At 41.4% G+C, this 21,085-nt stretch overlaps 1 protein-coding gene across 1 annotated transcript in view; it reads right to left on the bottom strand.

The window, feature by feature from the left end:
• qkia (QKI, KH domain containing, RNA binding a) overlaps positions 1-21,085 on the bottom strand; it is a 114,030-nt gene that overhangs the window by 9,610 nt on the left and 83,335 nt on the right. The window contains exons 5-6 of the mRNA XM_039740593.1: positions 9,256-9,343; positions 3,562-3,837 (exon numbers count right to left, since the gene is read on the bottom strand). Of these exons, the coding sequence (XP_039596527.1) occupies positions 3,562-3,837; positions 9,256-9,343 (364 nt within the window). The remainder of the gene's footprint in view (positions 1-3,561; positions 3,838-9,255; positions 9,344-21,085) is intronic.

Genomic DNA, 21,085 nt, shown 5'->3' with positions numbered 1-21,085 from the left:
ACCTCCCCTGGGACGCTTGGTGGCAGCCTCCCTGGCCGGCGGTGATGTCTCAACCTCCTGCGGGGCTCCATGGGAGATGGAGTCCTCAACAGACCGGTTGGGAGTTGGGGTGGTCGCCAGGGGGTGCTGCATGGATTCCACATCCCAGATGGACAACTTAACAGCCCCACCCGGAGGTGCAATCAGATGCAGGCGATCAAGCACCTGGAGCACTTCCGGGTGGGCTATAAAAAGGGCCGGCAACCACCACTCAGGGCCAGAATCGGGAGGAAGAGGACAAGGTTGCCTGGGAGGAGTGGTGGTGCCAGAAGAAGAATTTGGTTGGTTGGATTAAGTGCTTGGGACTGTGTTATGCCTGTGGGGTTCACGGGAAAGACGTGCCCCACAGGTGAAGAAAAATAAGTCTTTTGGGTTCGACACGTGCCTCAGTGTGAATCTGTGCCGGGTCGGGCACCTATATAGTGCCTTTATTTCACAAAGGGAAAACGTAATCCAACCCCTCTATGACTGCCAACGGTGATCCTCCAAGGTGGGCATGCTATTATTGACTGCCAGTGGCAATTCCCCAGCCCCCCCTATCTGATGGTTGTCATGGACTGGGTCTCAAACACACTAAGAAGGGCAAGATTGGGTCTCGAGAAAAAAGAAAAAAAATTTAAGAAACCCTGCTTTAGATCATCTCTAGATTATTCACAATGTAAATGTTATGTAAATACCGTATATACTCATGTATAATTCGGGTCTTGAAACCCGAAAAATCGATCATAAAATTGTAGCAATGTTACTAGTAGTTAGAACTGCATCTCCCTGCAGTCCTTGCATGGGCTGTTGGGGTCAAAGGTGGCCAGAGGGCTTTTAAAGAAGGGCAGGTGTCAGGAAGAAAGGAAAGTTGTTTTTGTTGTTGTACGTTGTGTGTTGCATTTACCTGTCGGACTTCCTGCTGTTAATTCAGCCACATTTAATCACTGGGTCCTGGATTGTATTCGTTTGTTGGGGTCTGAATTGTCTGTCTACCTGTGTACTGAGGACTGTGTTTGGATTCATTGGCTCTCCTGCAAGAAAAGGACCATCCATCCATCCGTCTTCATCCTTTCAGCAACTACCGGTAGGACTGTGTTTTTCCCTTCCCTTTCTACATACAGATCGCTGGACTTAATCTCGTCACCTCCCATTTCATCCGGTTTGGTTTTTCCATGGACTCTGCTGTGTGGTGTTTGCATTTATTTAAATTTAATTTCATTATATTCTTTATTGTTTAATGTTCCCAGCGTGCTTTATTTGGTCTCTGTAGCGAGTGTGTGTGGGTCGATCCAAGGCTGGGGTTGTCCCTGGGATTTCCTCCGCTAAAATAAATAAATCACAGTCACATTGACGGTGTGGATCTTAGCGGCTCTTGACCGCTACAAAATCAGACCCCGACTTGTATGCACGTTCAAAAATGCGACACTTAACATTTTTTTTCTTGCCTCCTCCAATCTCGTATCAGTTTATCAGATGCATCAAATTTTGTTGCCGCAGCGCAGTTGCCAATTTATTTTGCTACTTCAACGACGTTTAGCTTAAAACCAGCTTCATATTTTCTTCTGATCGAATGCTCCATCGTAGATAAGGGATGCTCTTACGATAAAGGTGTATGAGGGTGTGAGATACAAAAAACACAAATCAGTGCAAACGTCACCTTGGAATAGTTCGGGTATTACCGTGTGGTCACGTAGGCACATTAGGGAGACGGGGGGTTAGGAGCACACTATGATGCAGAACATTGCTGCACCCACATAGAAAAAAAAAGTCAGTGTGCTCCGGCTACTCTCTCAGGTGGGCGTTAGCATATCATAATCTCTTGGACCAATAGCATGAGATTTCCGCATTCGACTTATACGAACAACATTATAAAATACCAGAAATCATACGGTAAAATCAAGCTCCGACTTATCCACGGGAGAACGTATCCGCGAGTATATACGGTAGTTGCTATACCGTGCTATTAAAAAACAAATGACTTTGGCAAGTGACGTGCCACTTTTCATCGAGACATAGCACTTCATGCTCCCTCTTGGGCTCTTTGACTATTTACTTGCCATTAAGTCATCATTTACTCAAAGAAAACAAAGAGCATACAATGGGACACCGAGGTCCTCATAGCACCTTCCATTTAGGATTGCTGACTTAATGGCTTTTGTTTTAAAGAAACATGAGGCGGCACTTGCCTCTGTGCTCATGTGTGTGTCTCTGTCAATGATAACAGTTTTTACTGGTTAAGTACTGGTTTAGTACCTAATTTACAGCCCACTGATTACATGCAGAGACAGTCTGTGTGTGTCAAAGCCATTTCTAGTCTGCACACACGTGTGTATACAGGTAACCATAACCAAAGTTTAAAGACGGTGTACAGGCCAGCTGTCCATGGGCTGATGGCTTGGTAGGGAGGGGGGCTACAGTTCAAGAAAGTCCGATTTCAATGAAATGTTTTGGTTTATGGTCGTTTAGTCTTCTTTGTTTGAGTGTGTTTATTTTTGCGAATATTTGTAGGTCTTTTGTATTTTGTTTAAAGAGCAGCAGTACTGCAGGAACTGTAAAGATGGAAACCATGTCTTACTATGGCAACTGGTAGCACTCAGAAGCTGAGGTAGGATAGGTAAGCGAGAAAGAGTTTTCATTTTATAAAGGCGGTGATTACCAGAGAATAGGGTCGATTGGTCACCAGAGTAGACCTAGCCACCTGAAGAGCAGTGTGGTGGCTGCCAAATAAGAGCTGGAAGTTTACCCTCCGAGTCATTTTGGTCAACTCCCATGGTGGGAGACTGCAGTGGGTTATGCCTAATTTGCGTGGATTCAGCATTGTACTTGGCGCAAGGAAAATTCAAGGTTTTGCTGTGGTTGGTTGAATCAATGGATGCAGAACCCATGGAAACGGAGGGTCGACTGCATTATCTTAAAAAGTCAAAGCAAAAGGCATTGACTGATTTATCAGTATTTAATCTCACTCTTGTCTCAGGCAGATCAAAAACGTGAAAATTAAAAACCTGCATGAGGCAGGAATGGCTCTAACTGTAGGGATAAAAGGATTGGAAAATGGAATTTGCACTTCTTTCAATTTATTTCATCTGTCGTACCACCATGTGGCCACACAAGTGTCGCACGGTCCATATTCCACAAAGATGGACGGCGCACACACCAAAATGCACACGGCGATGCATATGCTAAAAGGAGAAAACATTACAAAAAAGAGACACTTTCAAAAAGTATAATGTAAAATATTGGGGTAAATACAATTTTCTTCTTCATTTATCTAATGTTACTGTGTAATCCAAATAAATTCTGCACTGACATGGAAATGTGCTCAACCTAATTGAGTGCTGTTATTTTGATGTGTAGCCTCAGTTAATAGTTACATACATTCTTCTCAGTACGGCCAGGATGTTATACACATTTTTTGAAACAAATAAACCACATGCCCTTTTGTAATCATTTATTGCTTATTGCCTTTACAAAACCTTCATCGCTCTCTAGGTTTTGTCAAGGCTATAACGTGCACCGGATTGTCTCCTTACAGCAACTTACCTAGTACCCCACTGGGCTCAATGGGGTATTCCAGCAGGGATGTTGGAGCCAGTGCATATGGATAGTCATATGGTGTTGCGTAGATGATGCCAGCCTCTGGCGTGGGGGGCACCAAAGTAGGTGTCCCATTTGGCAACATGGCTGCTGCCTGGATTGGCCTGATGATATTCATGATAGGGGTGCCAGCCGGTGTTGGAGGTCTCAAAGCTGTGGGTGGCAGAACTTGCCCTGCCGGGGCAGCTATGAGCCTGGGCCCCTGTGCTGCTGCCGCAGCAGCTGCAAGAGAAAAAGCAAGTGTGGCTGCAGTAAGCAAAGGGGATGAAAGAAGAAAGTGGAAAACAGGCAGAAAAGCAGAAAGAAAGAAAGAAGTTAAGAAAGGAAAGAAAAAAAAACAACAAAAAAAAGGAACATTAGTCCATGCAATGATCACACTGAACCACACGCAAGCATCATTTTATAGTGCAGCAAAAAAGAAAACAAAAAATCAAAAGTTGCAAATCACCAAAAAGAAAAAAAAATAAACATAATGGTCAGAGTTAATAAATCACATAGTGCAGAAGAATTCATATTGAACTAATGTGCTATTGTAGCAGCCATAGAGACCCCATTCATATCACCCAAAAGCCATTAAGTAGAAAGCCTGCTTTCAAGCCAGTGATCAGAAAACAAGGCGTTGACACAAAAACATAACAAAGCAATCAATAAAAATAAAAATGATCATAATAATAATAATAGTAGTAGAACACAACAGGGTCACTTCATGAAATAACTGTATAATAGAAGTTAAATGGTACACCGTATTTTGCTGCATTTATTAGAACACATAGAGGCCAGGTGCAATTCAAATTCAATTTTGACCGATGACGGACGAATCAGATACTTCGGTCAATGCACAGATTATGTTTCCATTGACATGAGGAGGGATGCTATTGACAGGGTCAGCAGTTTTCAACTTCTTGGATTGATCGTCATCGATGATCTGAAGTGGCAAAGGGCGCATCAACACCTTTCTGAGAAAAGCCTGGATTATCTGCACTTGTGCTCTCTAACTTTCTAATTGAAATGTAATTTCCCGCTGCAGTCAAAGTCAGTCAGTCTGTCTTTTCTTTCTAAATTGTACAGTGGCTCAGTAGAGTCCGTTCCCACTGGCTGCAAAACATCCTGGTATGGCACCAATCAGCTCAGGATCTCAAAGCAATACAGATGATAATGAGGACGGTGGTACAGATTTCTCCCTCCTCCACTCAGGACCACTAGCACTCCCATCATCCTCGGGTTATACGGCGTCTTCTTCTCAACTGCATGAGCTGACTTGATGTGTGCTCTGATATTTGTCATCAGTGTTGCATTTAAAGTATGGTGTTACTTTCACAGACTCTTGCTTGTAATAAGTTACTGTCACTAGTCTGTGGACGACACGTAAATATTAATCTTATAGTACTACATGCCATGACAGCAGACTTAAAACCTGAATATGGCTGCTTCAAACAAGCCATGATGGATCAAAGCAATTAGCTATTTTTTACGTCTCCCTTTAGATCAAGACCATGTTACACTATAAAACTGTGCCCTGAACACGACACACCTCCTAGAATTTATCAAGACATACAAAACACAACAACTAATTGTATATGCAATTCAAGAGTTACTAAGCTCATCTACTGTTGTCTTTATTATACCAAACAAGGAAAAGAGAGGTAGCAAGGAGGCATGGGAGTGGGGGATCCTCTATGACAATGTTGCAAAGGGGACCAACTTCAACAAACTATGCACAGGATGAGGTTTTGATAAAAAGACCTTTTGAAAGAAACCAGAAGACCCAGGATGAAAATAAAGACATTTTGTCATTCTCGGACAACCTTCAGGGCCTATAAATAGAACCTGGGACTGCTCCAGTAAAAGAAAGACGCCTTCCGACTGTACATTGAAGAAATATTTCACTTAAAACACAAAATGACACAATCGTCTTCTTACTTTGAGAAATACGTGTGGGTACCCGGAATCCACAGTTTTTAAAACTCAATGTTTGGAATTTTTCAAATCAAAGTTATTTCTTCACAAGCATTACAGCAATCTAGACGAGAACAGGCCATTCAGCCCAACAAAGCTTGCTAGTCTTGTCCACTTAATTCTTCCAAAATAACATTAAGTCGAGTTTTAAAAGTCCCTAAAGTCCTACTGTCTACCACACTACTTGGCAGCTTATTCCACGTGTCTGTGGTTCTCTGTGTGAAGGAAAACGTCCTAACCTTAACCCTAACCCTAATGTTTGTGTGAAAATTACCCATAAAAAGTTTCCAACTGAGTCCCCGTGTTCTTGATGAACTCATTTTAAAATAACAGTCTTGATCCACTGGACTAATTCCCTTCATCATTTTAAACTCTCCAATCTTGTCACCTCTTATCTTCTTTTGCTTAAACTGTAAAGGCTCAGTACTTTTAATCTTTCCTCATAAGCCATCCCCTGTAGCCCTGGAATCAGTCTGGTTACTCTTCTCTGAATTTTTTCCAGTGCTGCTTTGTGTTTTTTGTAGCCAAATCTGTACAAAGTACTCCAGATGAGGCCTTCACCAGTGCGTTACAAAGCTTGAGCAGAACCTCCTAGGACTCTTCACATCAAGGCGCTATATAACCTGACATTCTGTTAGCCTTCTTAATGGCTTCTGAACAATGTCTGGTGGGTAATACTGTCGAGTCCACTACAACGCCTAAATCCTTCTCATAAGGTGTACTCTCGATTTTCAGACTTGCCATTGTGTATTCAAACCTAACATTTTTATTTCCTATGTGTAACATTTTACATTTACTGACATTAAATTTCGTCTGCCACAATTTTGCTCAAGCCTGTATGCTTTCCAAGTACTTCTGCAATGATTAAACAGATTCCAGATTATCTGCCATCAATTTTCCTAGCTGGGTATCATCTGCAAACTTAACCAACTTGTTACTTATATTCGTATCGAAATCATTTATATATATTAAAAATAGCAGCGGCCCTAGCACTGACCCCTGTGGCACACCACATGGTATATATGCATTTGCCACACAAAATGTAAGTACTTTGTAAGTGTTTTGTATATATTTAAAAAAAATAACATGCCTACACTGGTGTTTTACAATGGAAGTAATAGGGCATGTAGTATAACCAGCAAATAAAAGCATAGAAAAATGAATATGTCCATTTTTCAAGCTAGCATAGTTGTCAAAAATTGATCCGTGTCTTGTAATTACAGACACACTGTAAAACAGTTCATTCATGTTGTCTTTGAACAGGGAAAAAAAAAATGTGAATATTATAACATTCTGCTATTTTAAAGGAAGATCCCTGTGTGGCATACCTCAGCACATGTCTTTGTTTCGCAATGACCTTCCACCCCTCTCTGGGCATGGTTTCCACTCAAAAGACCAAATCACAGTAAACTGTTTGGAAAACCTGGTTGTTTCATTTTAATTTAACTCCATATTTATTTAAGAACTCATATAAGCCAATAGAAATGTATCCTCACCTTGTGAAAAATAGCACCAGGAATATGTGATAAAATGATTTTTTCCAGGTCCCTTTTAATATCACAAACATGCGTCGGAAACATGGAAAATGTTTACTTTTATCGAAACTTAAACAGGAAGTATTTGGTTTTTATACTTTGATTTTCCGGTGGTGCTTTGTGCCCCATTGCCAGCACTGTTAAGCGCCAGTGTGGGCAAGAATTTGTAAACGCGTATAGTGTCACACACGTACACAGTTTATGGGTTCAAACAAATGTGTTTTTACACCAAATTGGCAGGTTTGGCACGGTTATCCAACACTTTCTCCACTTTTCCTCTGCAGACCACCAGGAGAAGCCGCCTCCTAGAGACATCACTTCTGTTTCCGATCCCATAGAGCCCTCCTCTTCCTGCCTACCAAATATAAAACAGCCATGTTTTTGTTAACTTGCGGTTCTGTTTTGGACTCGTCTGTAAAGACGTATTGCCTCTTTTTCTGCTCGAAATGTTGCCAGTTATACAGGGTGGAAACCCCATCTCTTTATGCTTGTTGTCTTTCTATTTTACAATAGAAAACGCTTAACTTTAGAACACAGTTTTGCGTGACAAATGCATACATACCATGTTTGTGGAGAAATAACTTTGACTTGAAAAATGTCGAACTTATCCTTTAATAGAAAGGCCCCAAAACAATACAATCCCACAGCACATAAAGAAACATTAAGAATTAATCATCAAAGTCTCCATGAGCTGCTTTCATACCGAGGCTGTGAACCCAAATGATCCAATATACAGGGTGAGTCAAAATTACATTAACATTTGAAAGGCGGAAACAATTTATTCACAAAACACACTTCATATGTGCAAGATGGATTACTGGAATGTCTCAACCTGTTTGCCATCATGTTTAACACACAAAAACCAACGAGCAACAGTACTATTTAAAGCCCAGACACACATTACAAGGAAAATAGATATTCCCCCAGTCCGTGTTCTGTCCTTCAGGTCATTGATATCACAAACTTTCCTGCTATACACACGTGCTCCTTCACCATACCCCATAACCAGAAATCACAGGGTTTTCAAATCAGGGGAGTGTGGAGGCCATGACAATGGTCCACCACAACCTATCCTTCGACCTGGAAAGGTGTAGTCGAGATAAAAATAATCCATTAGCATTAACATAATTTTGACTCACCCTGTATAATGGTGGCTATCAAAAAGGAAGTGCCAGTGCCTCTTTTACAAGGTATGCCTAGTTCACCAGACATGCTGCATGTCATTGTGTTAAGTAAGCCATTGGGTTCAAATTCTCACATAACAAAACTATGATCTGTCCAGCACACAGTTTCCCTGATTTTAACTGGAACACTGCATTTTGTAAGCCAAAATTATGCAAAGCGGAATGAAACAGAAGAACATCTTGTTGAAAAAGGTCTATTGCCCTTCCTTAATTGTGATGCAGTTGGGGCCCATTAAAATAATTCATATTTTTTAATGAAGGTAAAATTCTGGAAATGTATTTACACAGATAAAACAACCGTGCCAAGGTTTATTCAGATGGAGTGATTAATTTTTGAGTCATCATGTCGACAGACTTTCATCCTGATGCACATAACTGCAAAAGTAGTGAAACTGGGTTCAGCAATGCTGAAGATGTAAATCCACCGAAAACGTGAGGTCCAAATTTTGAGTCTGTCATACATAGACACCTACAGCATATGTAGTTATCTCTGCAGAAAAAAAAATTTACTTGGCCAATTTTGTGCAAAAATCAACAGGCTGCCAGCTTTTAAAATGGTAACAATCAGGCCAAGTTTCATTTGAATTGGGTGATTCATATTTGAGTCAAGCGGTTCAAATGTCGAACAGAACATCCCAGGGTGACCATGGATAACACATCAATCTTCAAATAGCCAAATGCTTTTGATCCTGTAAATGTATGGAAATTCATATACAAGCAGATAAGGAAGGCTTTAGTTCCTCTAAGAAGAAAGCAGTTCATTCAGTTCTCTGTGGCCTTACATTCTATCATAATTTAGCTGTTTTGGCCTCAAGGTACATCACTAGGTTGTTAAATGCAGCATCTCCACCAAATAACATTAAACTTAAAAAAAAAATCAAAACATACGAAACAACAAGTGCACACTTGCTAGCATGGGGTCCTCCCACAGCAGCATCAGACAGACAGTTTACTAGCAGGCTTACGTGTTTTAATATTGGTGTCTCTGTAGGTGCCATTAAGGATGGCCAGCTCCATTAACTGCATCTTCTTTAGGTTGTCCTCTCCATCTGCCTGAAAGAGAAGATTAAAAACAAAAATATTAAAATCAGTTGAAATGTAATATAAAACAACAACCCACTGAATCCAAATGTGGGTCATGGGGGGACAGAACCAATCCCAGCAGTACCAGCTGCAAGACTGGAAACAGCCATCTGGCCAGGCTGCCTGTCCACTGAAGGATCCACTCTCACCTTGACAGTCACGCCAATTTAGAACAGCCAGCCGACCCAGCATGCACTTTTTTTGGGAGCCCATATAACTACAGGGAGAACATGCAAACTCTTTGAAGAAAGAACTGAACACATAATTTAGCTGAATTTTGTTTTTAACAAATTAATCAGAAAAGAGAGTTTTAAGTCTACAGCAATAAGTACAAATGCAATAACAAAAAAAAACTTGGACATGAGGGTCAGCAGGCTTTGCACCCCTAGCAGCCAAGTTACCTGGACTATTCTATAACATGTCAGTAATTATTTACCACTCTGATGCTGGTCTTTCTTATCATAAAAGAAAGAAAGAAGAATTCATAATTAATTGCAGAATTCTGGTATTTGAGGGTTCCTCTAGAGAAGTGATTCTTAACCCATTTTGAGTCACGGACCCCTTTAAGAATCTGATGAAAGCTGTGGACCCCCCTTCCCCAGAAATATTCACATAAACACAACTTTGCATGCAATGAATATAATGTACTTTATTTATCGAGATTTGATGGTCTCATACATATAGGACATAAACAAAATATTATTAAACTTTAAAGTAAACAATAAAAACAACACTCCTTTTTACACAAAAAGTAATGGCCACTCATAATTATAAAATACAATCCTCTTGTGCAAATTAAAACAGATCTACTACTACTATATCATCTACTCTAAATCAACAGTACCGGGCTGTATAGTGAATATAAATATTCATTTTTATCTGACCCTCACAGACCCCCTGAAACCCATCCATGGACCCCCTAGAGGTCCACGGACCTCAGGTTTATAGCCCCTGTTCTAAAGGGTCTCTTTCTCCTGCGCCATTTGGCTCAAAAACTAAATCAGCACATCGTCATCTCATAACAGGCTTTAGTTTCGACTTTGGTATTTTTCCCGTCTAGCCGTCTTAGCTCTAGAAACTACGACATAAAGACACGCACACTAAGTTAGACAGACACACACCCATCATCGAGATATCAATGTTTTTGGTATTAGGGGACCATAATATATTGAGATCCATTGAAAACCGGAGATCGAAATTTTTGACGAATCTAAAGCTTTCGCTCTTCTCCCATAGGAGACAGGTTATGGTGGAGGAGGGCGCAAAGCAAAAATGATCATGGGATGATCTACTTTATTAGGTTAAAATCCCTTTCCTTTGTTATTGGTGACTGTATTATATGTATAGATTGCTGATGTTATTGATAGTAGGTGGGCAGCCTCCAGGGGTTATGTGTATGCAGTGCAGAACGCCAATTATAAATACAAGATGGGAGACAATGTCCTACACGGAAACACCTCTGAAAAACATTTAGGGGTTCATGTTGACACAGCGTTTTCATCATCTAAGCAATATGAAGAAGCAAGAGAAGTTGAGTTAGGATACATCATAAAAGCTGTTGAATATAAATCAAGGGACGTAATGATAGATAGATAGATAGATAGATAGATAGATAGATAGATAGAGAGATAGAGAGATAGAGAGATAGAGAGATAGAGAGATAGATAGATAGATAGATAGATAGATAGATAGATAGATAGATAGATAGATAGATAGATAGATAGATAGATAGATAGATAGATAGATACTTTATTAATCCCAAGGGGAAATTCACAAATTCAAAAATAATGTTCAGACTATATACACAGAATAATACACATCTGAAGTATTGTGTGCAGTTCCGGTCACCACGCTCCCGAGTGAAACTGTGCAAAGGAAAGCAAACAAGTAGCAGCTCAGGACTTGAGGACATCTCCTACTGTGACAGCCTCATTAAACCTGCTTAGTTTCGAGTAGAGAAGACTCCTTGGGAATCTAATCCAGGTCAGCATACTCCTCTATGGCATTGACTAAACTGATTCAGCAGAATTCTTCCAGCTTAACAGCAAATTACATACTACAGGACACCAGTGGAAATGAAGGGGAAGTGTATTTAGCACTGGAGCCAGGGAGCACTTCTGTATGTAAAGAGTTGTGGGACTCTAGGACAAACTTCCAAGTCATGGAGTTAATGCAGAAACCTTGACAACCTTTAAGAAGTATCTGGATGAGATATTAGGACCACTTCGCTTTTATCTAAACAAATGTACTTGATGGTCTGAATAGTTTCCTCTCGTTTGTCCAATTCCTTATGTTCTTCTGAGAAATTTCATTGCTTACAAATGCAGCAGGCTAGCCTGCTGTATTAGAGAGGTTTTTATGCTTGGAGGTCACGGGTGTATTAAGAATGGATGATTGCAAAAATAAAAATCCAGCTAACAGATTGTCCATTAAGAATCAGATCATCAATAGAAAGGGGACATGGACACATCTTAATCAGAGTAAGAGATGGGCTATTGTCACTCAGACACACGTGGATTACACCACTGGTGCCATAATACATAAAGTGAGATGCACAACTTGATGCAATTTTTCCTAGCTGTAGTATGTAAGCCAACAGCACAGACTGGTTTTATGTGTGTTAATATGGCAGCAGTCATAAGATCCATAATTTCCCTGTGGAGACAAATAAAGTTCTATCTATCCAAACAGTGCAGGAACAAAACAAAAAACACCAGGCTAAAGAACCGGGCTCATGAATCGTAAAGGGTGGAGCAGAAGTAAGAAAGAAAAGTGGCCATGTTATTCTGTGGCATAGGTTTAAGTGGCAATGATGGGCCCCAGAATAGAGGGCAGAAACATTTTAAGGCCACAGGGTATCTAAACACTGCTTCTGATTCAGTGAGTACTACGTGTGGGTTATGAGGCAGCAACAGGTGTTTTCCTACCACAGGAACTTCGTTTTCAGGAACCATCGAGTTCCTGTACATTGTAGGTCCTGGGCCATTTCTGGTCCCTGGCCGCTTTATTGTGTTCCCACCGCAAAACAGGAACTGTAACCTTTATACACTATATATGAGAAGTGTTGTGCGTTCTAGAGTTCTGAGGGGTCCCACACCTCATTGCTTCAAAGTGGTGCATGGCGCAGTGCACCAGGGTGATGGGTATGAAGAGTAATATGGTGCCAAGTGCGGTGCGTTCTGGAGTTTAAAGGGGACCCAAACTTTGTTGCTTCGAAGAGGTGTATGGTGCGGAATATACCCGGTAGGTGGCTATGTAGACTGATGGGGTGCGAAGTGTATCATGATTAATGATTAGTGTCATGGTTCATGAGGAACACCCCCTCACCCCTTTTCTGCTTTGTGGTGATCACATATTTATGAGAGAAATTATTGCTTCAATGAAGTGCAATGCACAGCACACCAGAGGAGAGGCTATTAAGAGTGATGTGGTGAGAAGTGTGGTGCTCCATCTTCACCGACAGTTCTCCTAAATCCAAACTCCTAATAGATTTGTGAGATGGCACCAGTTCTTGTGGTCAACGAATCAGCACAATTCATCACCCGAGCCCAAACCCCCGTGAAAGAAAATTGAACTGCTCTTCTGCCTTGCAATTTGGAATCCATGTACTCATCTGTGACTGAATAAAGACTAACTGATTGAACTATTATAGTCTTCCTCGGGGGGTTATTTCCACACCCCCACAATAGTTCCTAATTGAACAAAGAGTAAATACCGTGGAGCAAAAGCTAAAATACTACCATGAACTACCTACAATGAACTAAAGATGGCCAAAGTTCTTGCAGTAGGAATGTTACAAAAGTTCCTGGTTCCTTCCCGAAAAACATTTCTGCAATGGGAAAGCTAACCACTGTGTCATCTAACCACCCTGTTTAAAGTATAAATGTTAAAAAATACAATTCAAGAATACAATCGAATCTGGCAAATGAACAACAAAAATCTTATCAATTACTTCAGTGCAAATAATGGATGTATGGCACCCAACTGATGAACTAAAATATGGCAGAGCAGCACCATTAGGCCAAACAAGTCATATCTAGATTGCCAACGGCTCCTAAAGAGTTTGAAGTGGCCAGAAGGGGGGTGGTACTGGGTAACAATCTGGGTTTGGAAGTTAACGAGAGCACTGTTATAAGCACCTCAAGAACGATGGAGGGACGTGCAAGATGGAGGTGTTCTCCACCTGAAGCTGAACCCATGATTCACAAAGGCTATGAGGCAGCAACTATCATGTCACTTCACCAATTGTCTAGAAACCTAAGGGTGAAAAATGAAAAATTCAAGAATAAAAAAACTTCACCTTGAGCTTTCAAGCAAGCAAACAAACAGAGACAGTGTTATCAACTGCTCCAAGGTGGACGTTGAGCACACCGTATCCCACTGATGATCTAAGATGACAAGGAGCCGTGACATTATGCTAAATGGGCCAGATAAAATGTTGGTGGCAGTTAGGGGGAGGCTAGCCTATGCTTTTAAATGGCAACTCAGCTTTAGAGTAACTGTTCCCTTTCAAATTATGAAGTAATCCAGCAGATATTTTAAAATGTGAAGGGATATGGGTTAGTGACCTTGTAGTCTGTAGGTAGGGCCACAAATGCTGGACACTTTGTTTGTTTACCAGTGGCTGGCATAGATAAAAAATTGCAGCACTGTGTGGGAGTGGAGGGTAGTGGGGGGGGTGGCTTGGACGAGATAAAACGGCTGTTCAGTGTGGTTCTGCTGTACTACACAGGCAACTGGCAAAGCTGTACAACAGTTGATAAATTTTTAGGTCAGAGAGTTAAAGAGACTCCAGGGATGGGGATGCCACTCAGTCTTTTGACTTCATCTTTTTTTCTGCTTTCTGTGCAGGGGAATCAGCAGTGGGAGCTAAACAAACACACAGAGAGGCAAACACGTGGATTAGGAAAAAAAAACCCATTTAAATCAGAGTTTAATATGAAGAAAGACTAATAAGAGAGATCAGCGTGTTATAAAAAATAGCAGTGGAATCAAACATGGCATAGATACTTGATTTTCAGGTTGTAGTCAGTGATTACATTTTAAATTTTACTTAAAACCATTCTAAATGGGTGGCATGGTGATGAAAAGGTTAACCCTGCTGCCTCATGGATCCAGTATCCTCGAGTCACACGTCACCTAATGCACCACTTTGGGATGAGAGGGGGTGCCTGTTGCTAGCAGTCATTGTTGCTAGCAACGAAGATTAAGAGGTGACATGATTGAAGTGTTTAAAATTATGAAGGGAATCAGTACAGTGGATCGAGACTTGTATTTTAAAATGAGTTCATCAAGAACACGGGGACACAGTTGGAAACTTGTTAAGGGTAAATATCGCACAAACATTAGGAAGTTTTTCTTTACAGAAAGAAAGACAGACACTTGGAATAAGCTACCAAGTAGTGTGGTAGACAGTAAGACGTTGGGGACTTTCAAAACTCGATTTGATGTTTTCTTGGAGGAAACAAGTGGATAGGACTGGTGAGCTTTGTTGGGCTGAATGGCCTGTTCTCGTCTAGAGTATTCTAATGTTCTAATGTCTTTTTCCACCCCTCACAGCTTTGAGAAACTGCCCTTTGAGGGCAACAGAGCCAAAGGAGCCCTTTCCGGTCTAGCTGGTATGAAGGACGGATGCTCCTATGTGATGGCGTCTTGATACAGACCTGACAAGCCAGAAGGATGGTCATACGGACACCACGACAGCAACTTGTAGACCCTTACAGCACCATTGTTGTGCATTTTCCCTGCACCAGTGTGGATTTTCCTGTCGACACCTCACTATCCCACCCACATCTCCAAAAACGTGGCAATTAAATAAATTGGCAGTTCTAGTCTGCCCTGGGTGAGTGTGGCCGTGCGTCACATCATTCAGGGTAATTTTCTGCCCTCAACCCGGAATTAAAGCAACCCTTAAAACTCAACCCCATTGTTCTGGACCCGCCAAAAACACCAAACAAGGATGCAAATGTTGTTGAAAACTGCATAAAATCATTAATTTCTTCATTGCTATAATTAAAGTTAAATGTTTTGCCGCAAAATGTGGCATATTTCATAGTCTCATACCACATTGCAATGTTTTTCTTTTTTTCCCCCCTTAAAGACAGCCGAATTGCTGCATCACAGCTGAATCTCACTCCTCACGTCTCAACACAATGGCTTTCTTGAACGTCCAGATACAAATGCGTACAATTTGATGGGCAGTCTATTATCTACTAAACGACAGGGGTGTTTCAACTTTCAAATGACACCACATTACACGTTCTATATTGCAGATTTGTTTTGGACAGATGTTTTTGAATCTTGCAACTACTTGTGCTGTAATTTGGATACACATAATCACTTCTTTACCAATTATATATATATATATATATATTCTGAGAGAGTAGGATCTGCCCTTCAAAATGATGTACAAGCCAGGGGTCTTCAGTAATGGATACTGTAGGTATGCTATGGATACTCACTTAAAAACAGTAAAACTGGAGTTTTATGTGCATATACTATGACATACTACAAGTAGATATTTCTCCTGTCAATCATGGAGAATCCACTGCATCCACTGAACAGGATCATCTCCAGACAGAGGAGCAGCTTCAGCGACAAACTGCTGTCACCGTCCTGCTCCACTGACAGACTGAGGAGATCCCACACTATGTGACTCTTTAATTCCACCCGGGGGGGTAAACGTTAACATTATTCAAAGTTATTGTCTGTTTTTACCTGCATTTTTATTACTCTTTAATATTGTTTCTTTGTATCAGTATACTGCTGCTGGATTATGTGAATTTCCCCTTGGGATTAATAAAGTATCTATCTATCTATCTGGGTGTTCCTTTCATACAGTAGTGGCCTTCCATGAGAACCCTGAATACAGTGAGGACTCATCATTTATGTTAGGTAGATTGCCTAGAGGGGCCTGGGTGGTCTCATGGCCTGGAATCCCTGCAGATTTTATTTTTTTTCCAGCCCTCTGGAGTTTTTATTTTTTGGTTCGTTTTTTCTGTCCTCAATGGCCATCGGTCCGAATTTTTATTCTATGTTAATTAGTGTTCTCTGATTTTATTTCTTACTTTGTCTTTTTTCTTCATCATGTAAAGCACTTTAAGCTACATTATTTGTATGAAAATGTGCTATAGAAATAAATGCTGTTGTTGTTGTATTGTTCGGAAGCTGATCAAATCAAATAGATTTTTATTGTCAATTCACTATCTGTGCAGAACGTACAGAAGAATTGAAATACTGTTTCTCTCTCATTTTCATAGTAAAATAAAATATAAAAAAGTATATAAGTATAACATAAAAGATAACTTAAATAAAGATTACTTAAAGTAAACCTGAGTACAATGTGCAATAATCAGTAGTACAAAAGCCACTTACAATAAAAAGTGAGAAGGTGCATTGTAGAGTAGCTTATGAGATGTACAAAAGGACAGACAGTTAGCAGCAGATGTAATATTGAGTCTTCATATAATACCAGCTGAAGTAGCATACTTGGTAGATAATGACTCTTGTTACGGTACAGGGGCAGGGGGGAAGATAGTGGACAGCGTTCAGCATTTTGACAGGTTGGTGGATGAAGCGGTTTGTGGAGCGGGCCCGGAGGCTCCGGTACCTTTTCCCTGAGGAGAGGGGGCTGAAGAGGGAATGTAAGGGGTGGGAAGAGTCCCCAGCAATGCTAATGGCTCTACGGGCGAGGCAGGTGTGGAAAATGCCCTTGAGGGAGGGCAGTGGGGCACCAACGATCTTACTGGCCACATCCACTATGCGTTGCAGGGACTTCCTACAGGAGGCAGTGCAGTCTCCATACCACACAGGGATGCAACTAGTGAAGATGCTCTCGATTGTGCCCCGGTAGAAATAGCACATGATGGAGGGTGGAACTTGTGCTCTCAGTAACATTCAAAGTGCATTTTTTGGTGAAAACATTACTGAATTTTGTAACTTATGTGTACACCATAACTATATTGTTTGAGGCGTAAAAGATTGCAGAAAAAGAAATGTCTGATCTTTATTTGAAGGGGTAGAACATGAATACTGAGTGAAGCGTGAGGATGTTATATAGCCAGTGAAATCAAAGTAACAGAACAAAGACTAAAAATGATGCAGAGTTTCAAGGGCTAAGCAGGCTGCAACATGTATGTGTGCGCCATGTTCTCGTTATTCTACGTAGACATTTCAAACGCGGACAAAGTCGCACAGAACAACAGATGTAATAACAACAAAAATTTCCTGTAGTCAATAATAACTCAGATGGCACGAGTGCTGCTGGGACAGGATTTGCCCATCTATAACCCTAAACTGGATGGAAAGGATTTGAGAATGTGGAAGTGTATGTATATATACTCAGCAAAAAAAGAAACGTCCCTTTTTCAGGACTGTGTATTTCAACAATAATGTTTTAAAAATCCAAATAACTTTACAGATCTTCATTGTAAAGGGTTTAAACAATGTTTTCCATGCATGTTCAATTAACCATAATCAATTAATTAACATGCACCTGTGGAATGGTCGTTAAGACCTTAACAGCTTACAGAAAGTAGGCATTTAAGGTCACAGTTCTAAAAACGCAGGACACTAAAGAGACTTGTCTACCGACTGTGAAAAACACCCAAAGAAAGATGCCCAGGGTCCCTGCTCATCTGCGTGAACGTGCATTAGGCATGCTGCAGGGAGGCATGAGGATTGCTGATGTGGCTAGGGCAATAAATTGCCATGTCCGCACTGTGAGACGCCTAAGACAGCGCTACAGGGAGACAGGAAGGACAGCTGATCATCCTCGCAGTGGAAGACCACGTGTAACAACACCTGCACAAGATCGGTACATCCGAATATCACACCTGCGTGACAGGTACAGGATGGCCACAACAACTGCCCGAGTCACACCAGGAACACACAATCCCTCCATCAGTGCTCAGACTGTCCGCAATAGGCTGAGAGAGGCTGGACTGAGGGCTTGTAGGCCTGTTGTAAGGCAGGTCCTTACCAGACATCACCAGCAACAACGCCGCCTATGGGCACAAACCCACCTTCGCTGGACCAGACAGAAGTGGCAAAAAGTGCTCTTCACTGATTAGTCACGGTTTTGTCTCACCAGGGGTGATGGACGGATTCGTGTTTATCGTCGAAGGAATTGAGCACGTCTGGGACCTGTTGGATCGCAGGGTGAGGGCTAGGGCCATTCCCCCCAGAAATGTCCAGGAACTTGCAGGTGCCTTGGTGGAAGAGTGGGGTAACATCTCACAGCAAGAACTGACAAATCTGGTCCAGTCCATGAGGAGGAGATGCACTGCAGTACTTCAAGCAGCTGGTGGCCACACCAGATACTGACTGGTACTTTTGATTTTGAGCCTCCCTTCATTCAGGGACACATTGTGAAACATTTTTAGTTTATGTCTTATGGTGTTGACTCTTTTAGTGTTCATACAAATATTTACACATTAAGTTTACTGAAAGTAAAAACAGTTGAAAGTCAGAGGACGTTTCTTTTTTTGCTGAGTATATATGTGTGTGCTTCAAGAAGTTTATGTTGCTGTGTTAACTTTCCATTCACTAAATGAGAGAATACCAAGAATAAAAAAAAAAAAAATTACAATATATATCAAAAGTATACAGTAATCCAAAGGATAGTACCTCTGGCTGGTAAAGAAAATATGGAAGTGAAACAATAGTGGGATTGTGCTAAGGAGATGGATGTGGTGGGCTGATGTGCCAAGTAGAACATGGTGCATTATGTTGAGGTACAGGGCACGGTGGGTGTTGTGGCAAGGAGCAGGATTCATGTGGTGGTGCTGTGTGGTGTGGTGTCTGGCACCGAGAAAAACACAGAGATTAAAAGACAAGAAAGAAAAGGGCTTTTCTGTCCAGATCTGAAATGGAAGGTGCTTCACCCACAGATGCCAAGTGCACTTCACAAAAGGCATTTACTGTACACGGCTCAAGGGGCATTTGCAGAGGAGGGTGAATGATGCTTGGGAACAGTAAGAAAATCGGCTTTACTAAATAGGCATTATAGACAAGTAGACTGTTATTTAGTTTCAGTGCATTGTGGGTAAGAAGCAGAAAATTACACTAAGCTGACCCACCTTTGAGCCCCACTAAACATGGTGCAGAGTGAACTTTAGTCATTTTTTCTGATTTAAACAGAAATGCAGGTAGATCACTAAAGGTCTTCACTATGACAGACGCCAGCCGTGGGCTAAGTTGCTCTTGCAACAAATCTACAATAGCACTCATCTTGCACAGAGAATATAGGGCATCACAAGCGCTTTATTATTAATTTCAAGTGCCAATCTCATTTGCCAAGGTGGGTTCCACATTACAAAAGAGAAGCACGGCTTAAAACCATTCTGAAGCTCTGATCATTTTTACTAGTTTATAAAGATGATCAACAAGTTAAGCTGATCAGAAATGAAATATTTACAAGGTGGCTACGCCTCTCCATCAACCTGAAGTGAAAAAACTTGAAACATTCTCGTGGCTGAATGACCAAGTGGAGAGCTTCGTCTACAAGCTTTTACAAACTCCCCGAGATCTCAGATCTGGATAATGTCAAGCCAACGTCAGTCAGTGCTCTCTCATTCCATTATTCTCTCCACATTTATATTTCTGGCTCCAAATTGTCCTTTTTCCTCCCTCCTCGAGTTACCAAACATGGTGGTGACAGTAACCCTGGAGGAACAAGGATGGAATTGGATTACAGTCCAAAGTCACAGAGAGAGTCCAGTTACAGCTATAAATAAGGAAGCAAAAAGCATCTCAACTACCCAACAGGGGACCATGTTATTCAGACGGGGCTCTTCAAGCTGATTGTTTAGTGACCTAACACCCAACCCTAAAAAAGCACAGCATGGATGACTCTGTGGTGTACTACAAAAACAGAAGGGTGGAATTCACCGAGCAGCTGTTTTGTCAGTGACATCTGGTGAAGTGTGATTATTTTAAATACACACAGAGCCAAGCCGTCTCCAGTGCTTATCTAATGTTCACAGGGCTGCCAGCAAGGGGGAAGAGGGAGGCTCATCTGTAAGCCGTTTGGGGAGACAGCAGCTGTGTGTGTGTGTGTGTGTGTGTGTGGAGCAGACAAGAGAAACAAACAGCAGTACGGGTTGGAGCCAGCTACCTGGAATGAGAAGGCCCCTTGTATCATGGCACATTCATACGTGTGTGTGTGTGTGAGGGACAGAGAGAGCAAAACCAGATAAAGTGCTCAGGCTCTGTGGGCTCTGCTATGTTTCACACACAGTGACAGATGAAATGTGACAATAGACAGTTGGCTTGTCAGAGGCTTAGCATTCTTTGCAGAAGTGGATACTAACCCAAACACATCTGGAATTTGCCACATTTAAAACAGCAACCTAATTAGATTTAACATTTACTTACTGCGCTTAAGCCGGGTTCATCTAAAGTGCCTTACGGATCACAAGACACAGAGCAAAGGTTTCCAGATTTCGAGCAACACTAGAAACCAGCAGGCTAAGTGGTCCGTCAGTAGCGTAGCGAAGATTAAACTAGAAACCCCAACAAGGTGCATAATAGGCTACGTGGAATGTTTCTGTTCTCCCCATGGTGTGTGGGGTTTTGCTTTGAGCATTTCGGGTTTCTTCAAATATCCTCAAGATGTGCATGTTAAGCTAAATGGCGCCTTTAAATTCACCCTGCATGAGAGAGTGTGGGTGTGTGCTCAGTGAATCACTGGCGTGCCTTCTAAATTTGAAG

This window comes from Polypterus senegalus, chromosome 17 (assembly GCF_016835505.1).
Source record: "Polypterus senegalus isolate Bchr_013 chromosome 17, ASM1683550v1, whole genome shotgun sequence".
NCBI classification, from domain to species: Eukaryota; Metazoa; Chordata; class Cladistia; order Polypteriformes; family Polypteridae; genus Polypterus; species Polypterus senegalus.
The sequence above is the reverse complement of the archived record's forward strand: the minus strand, read 5'-3'. Positions and strand labels throughout refer to the sequence as shown.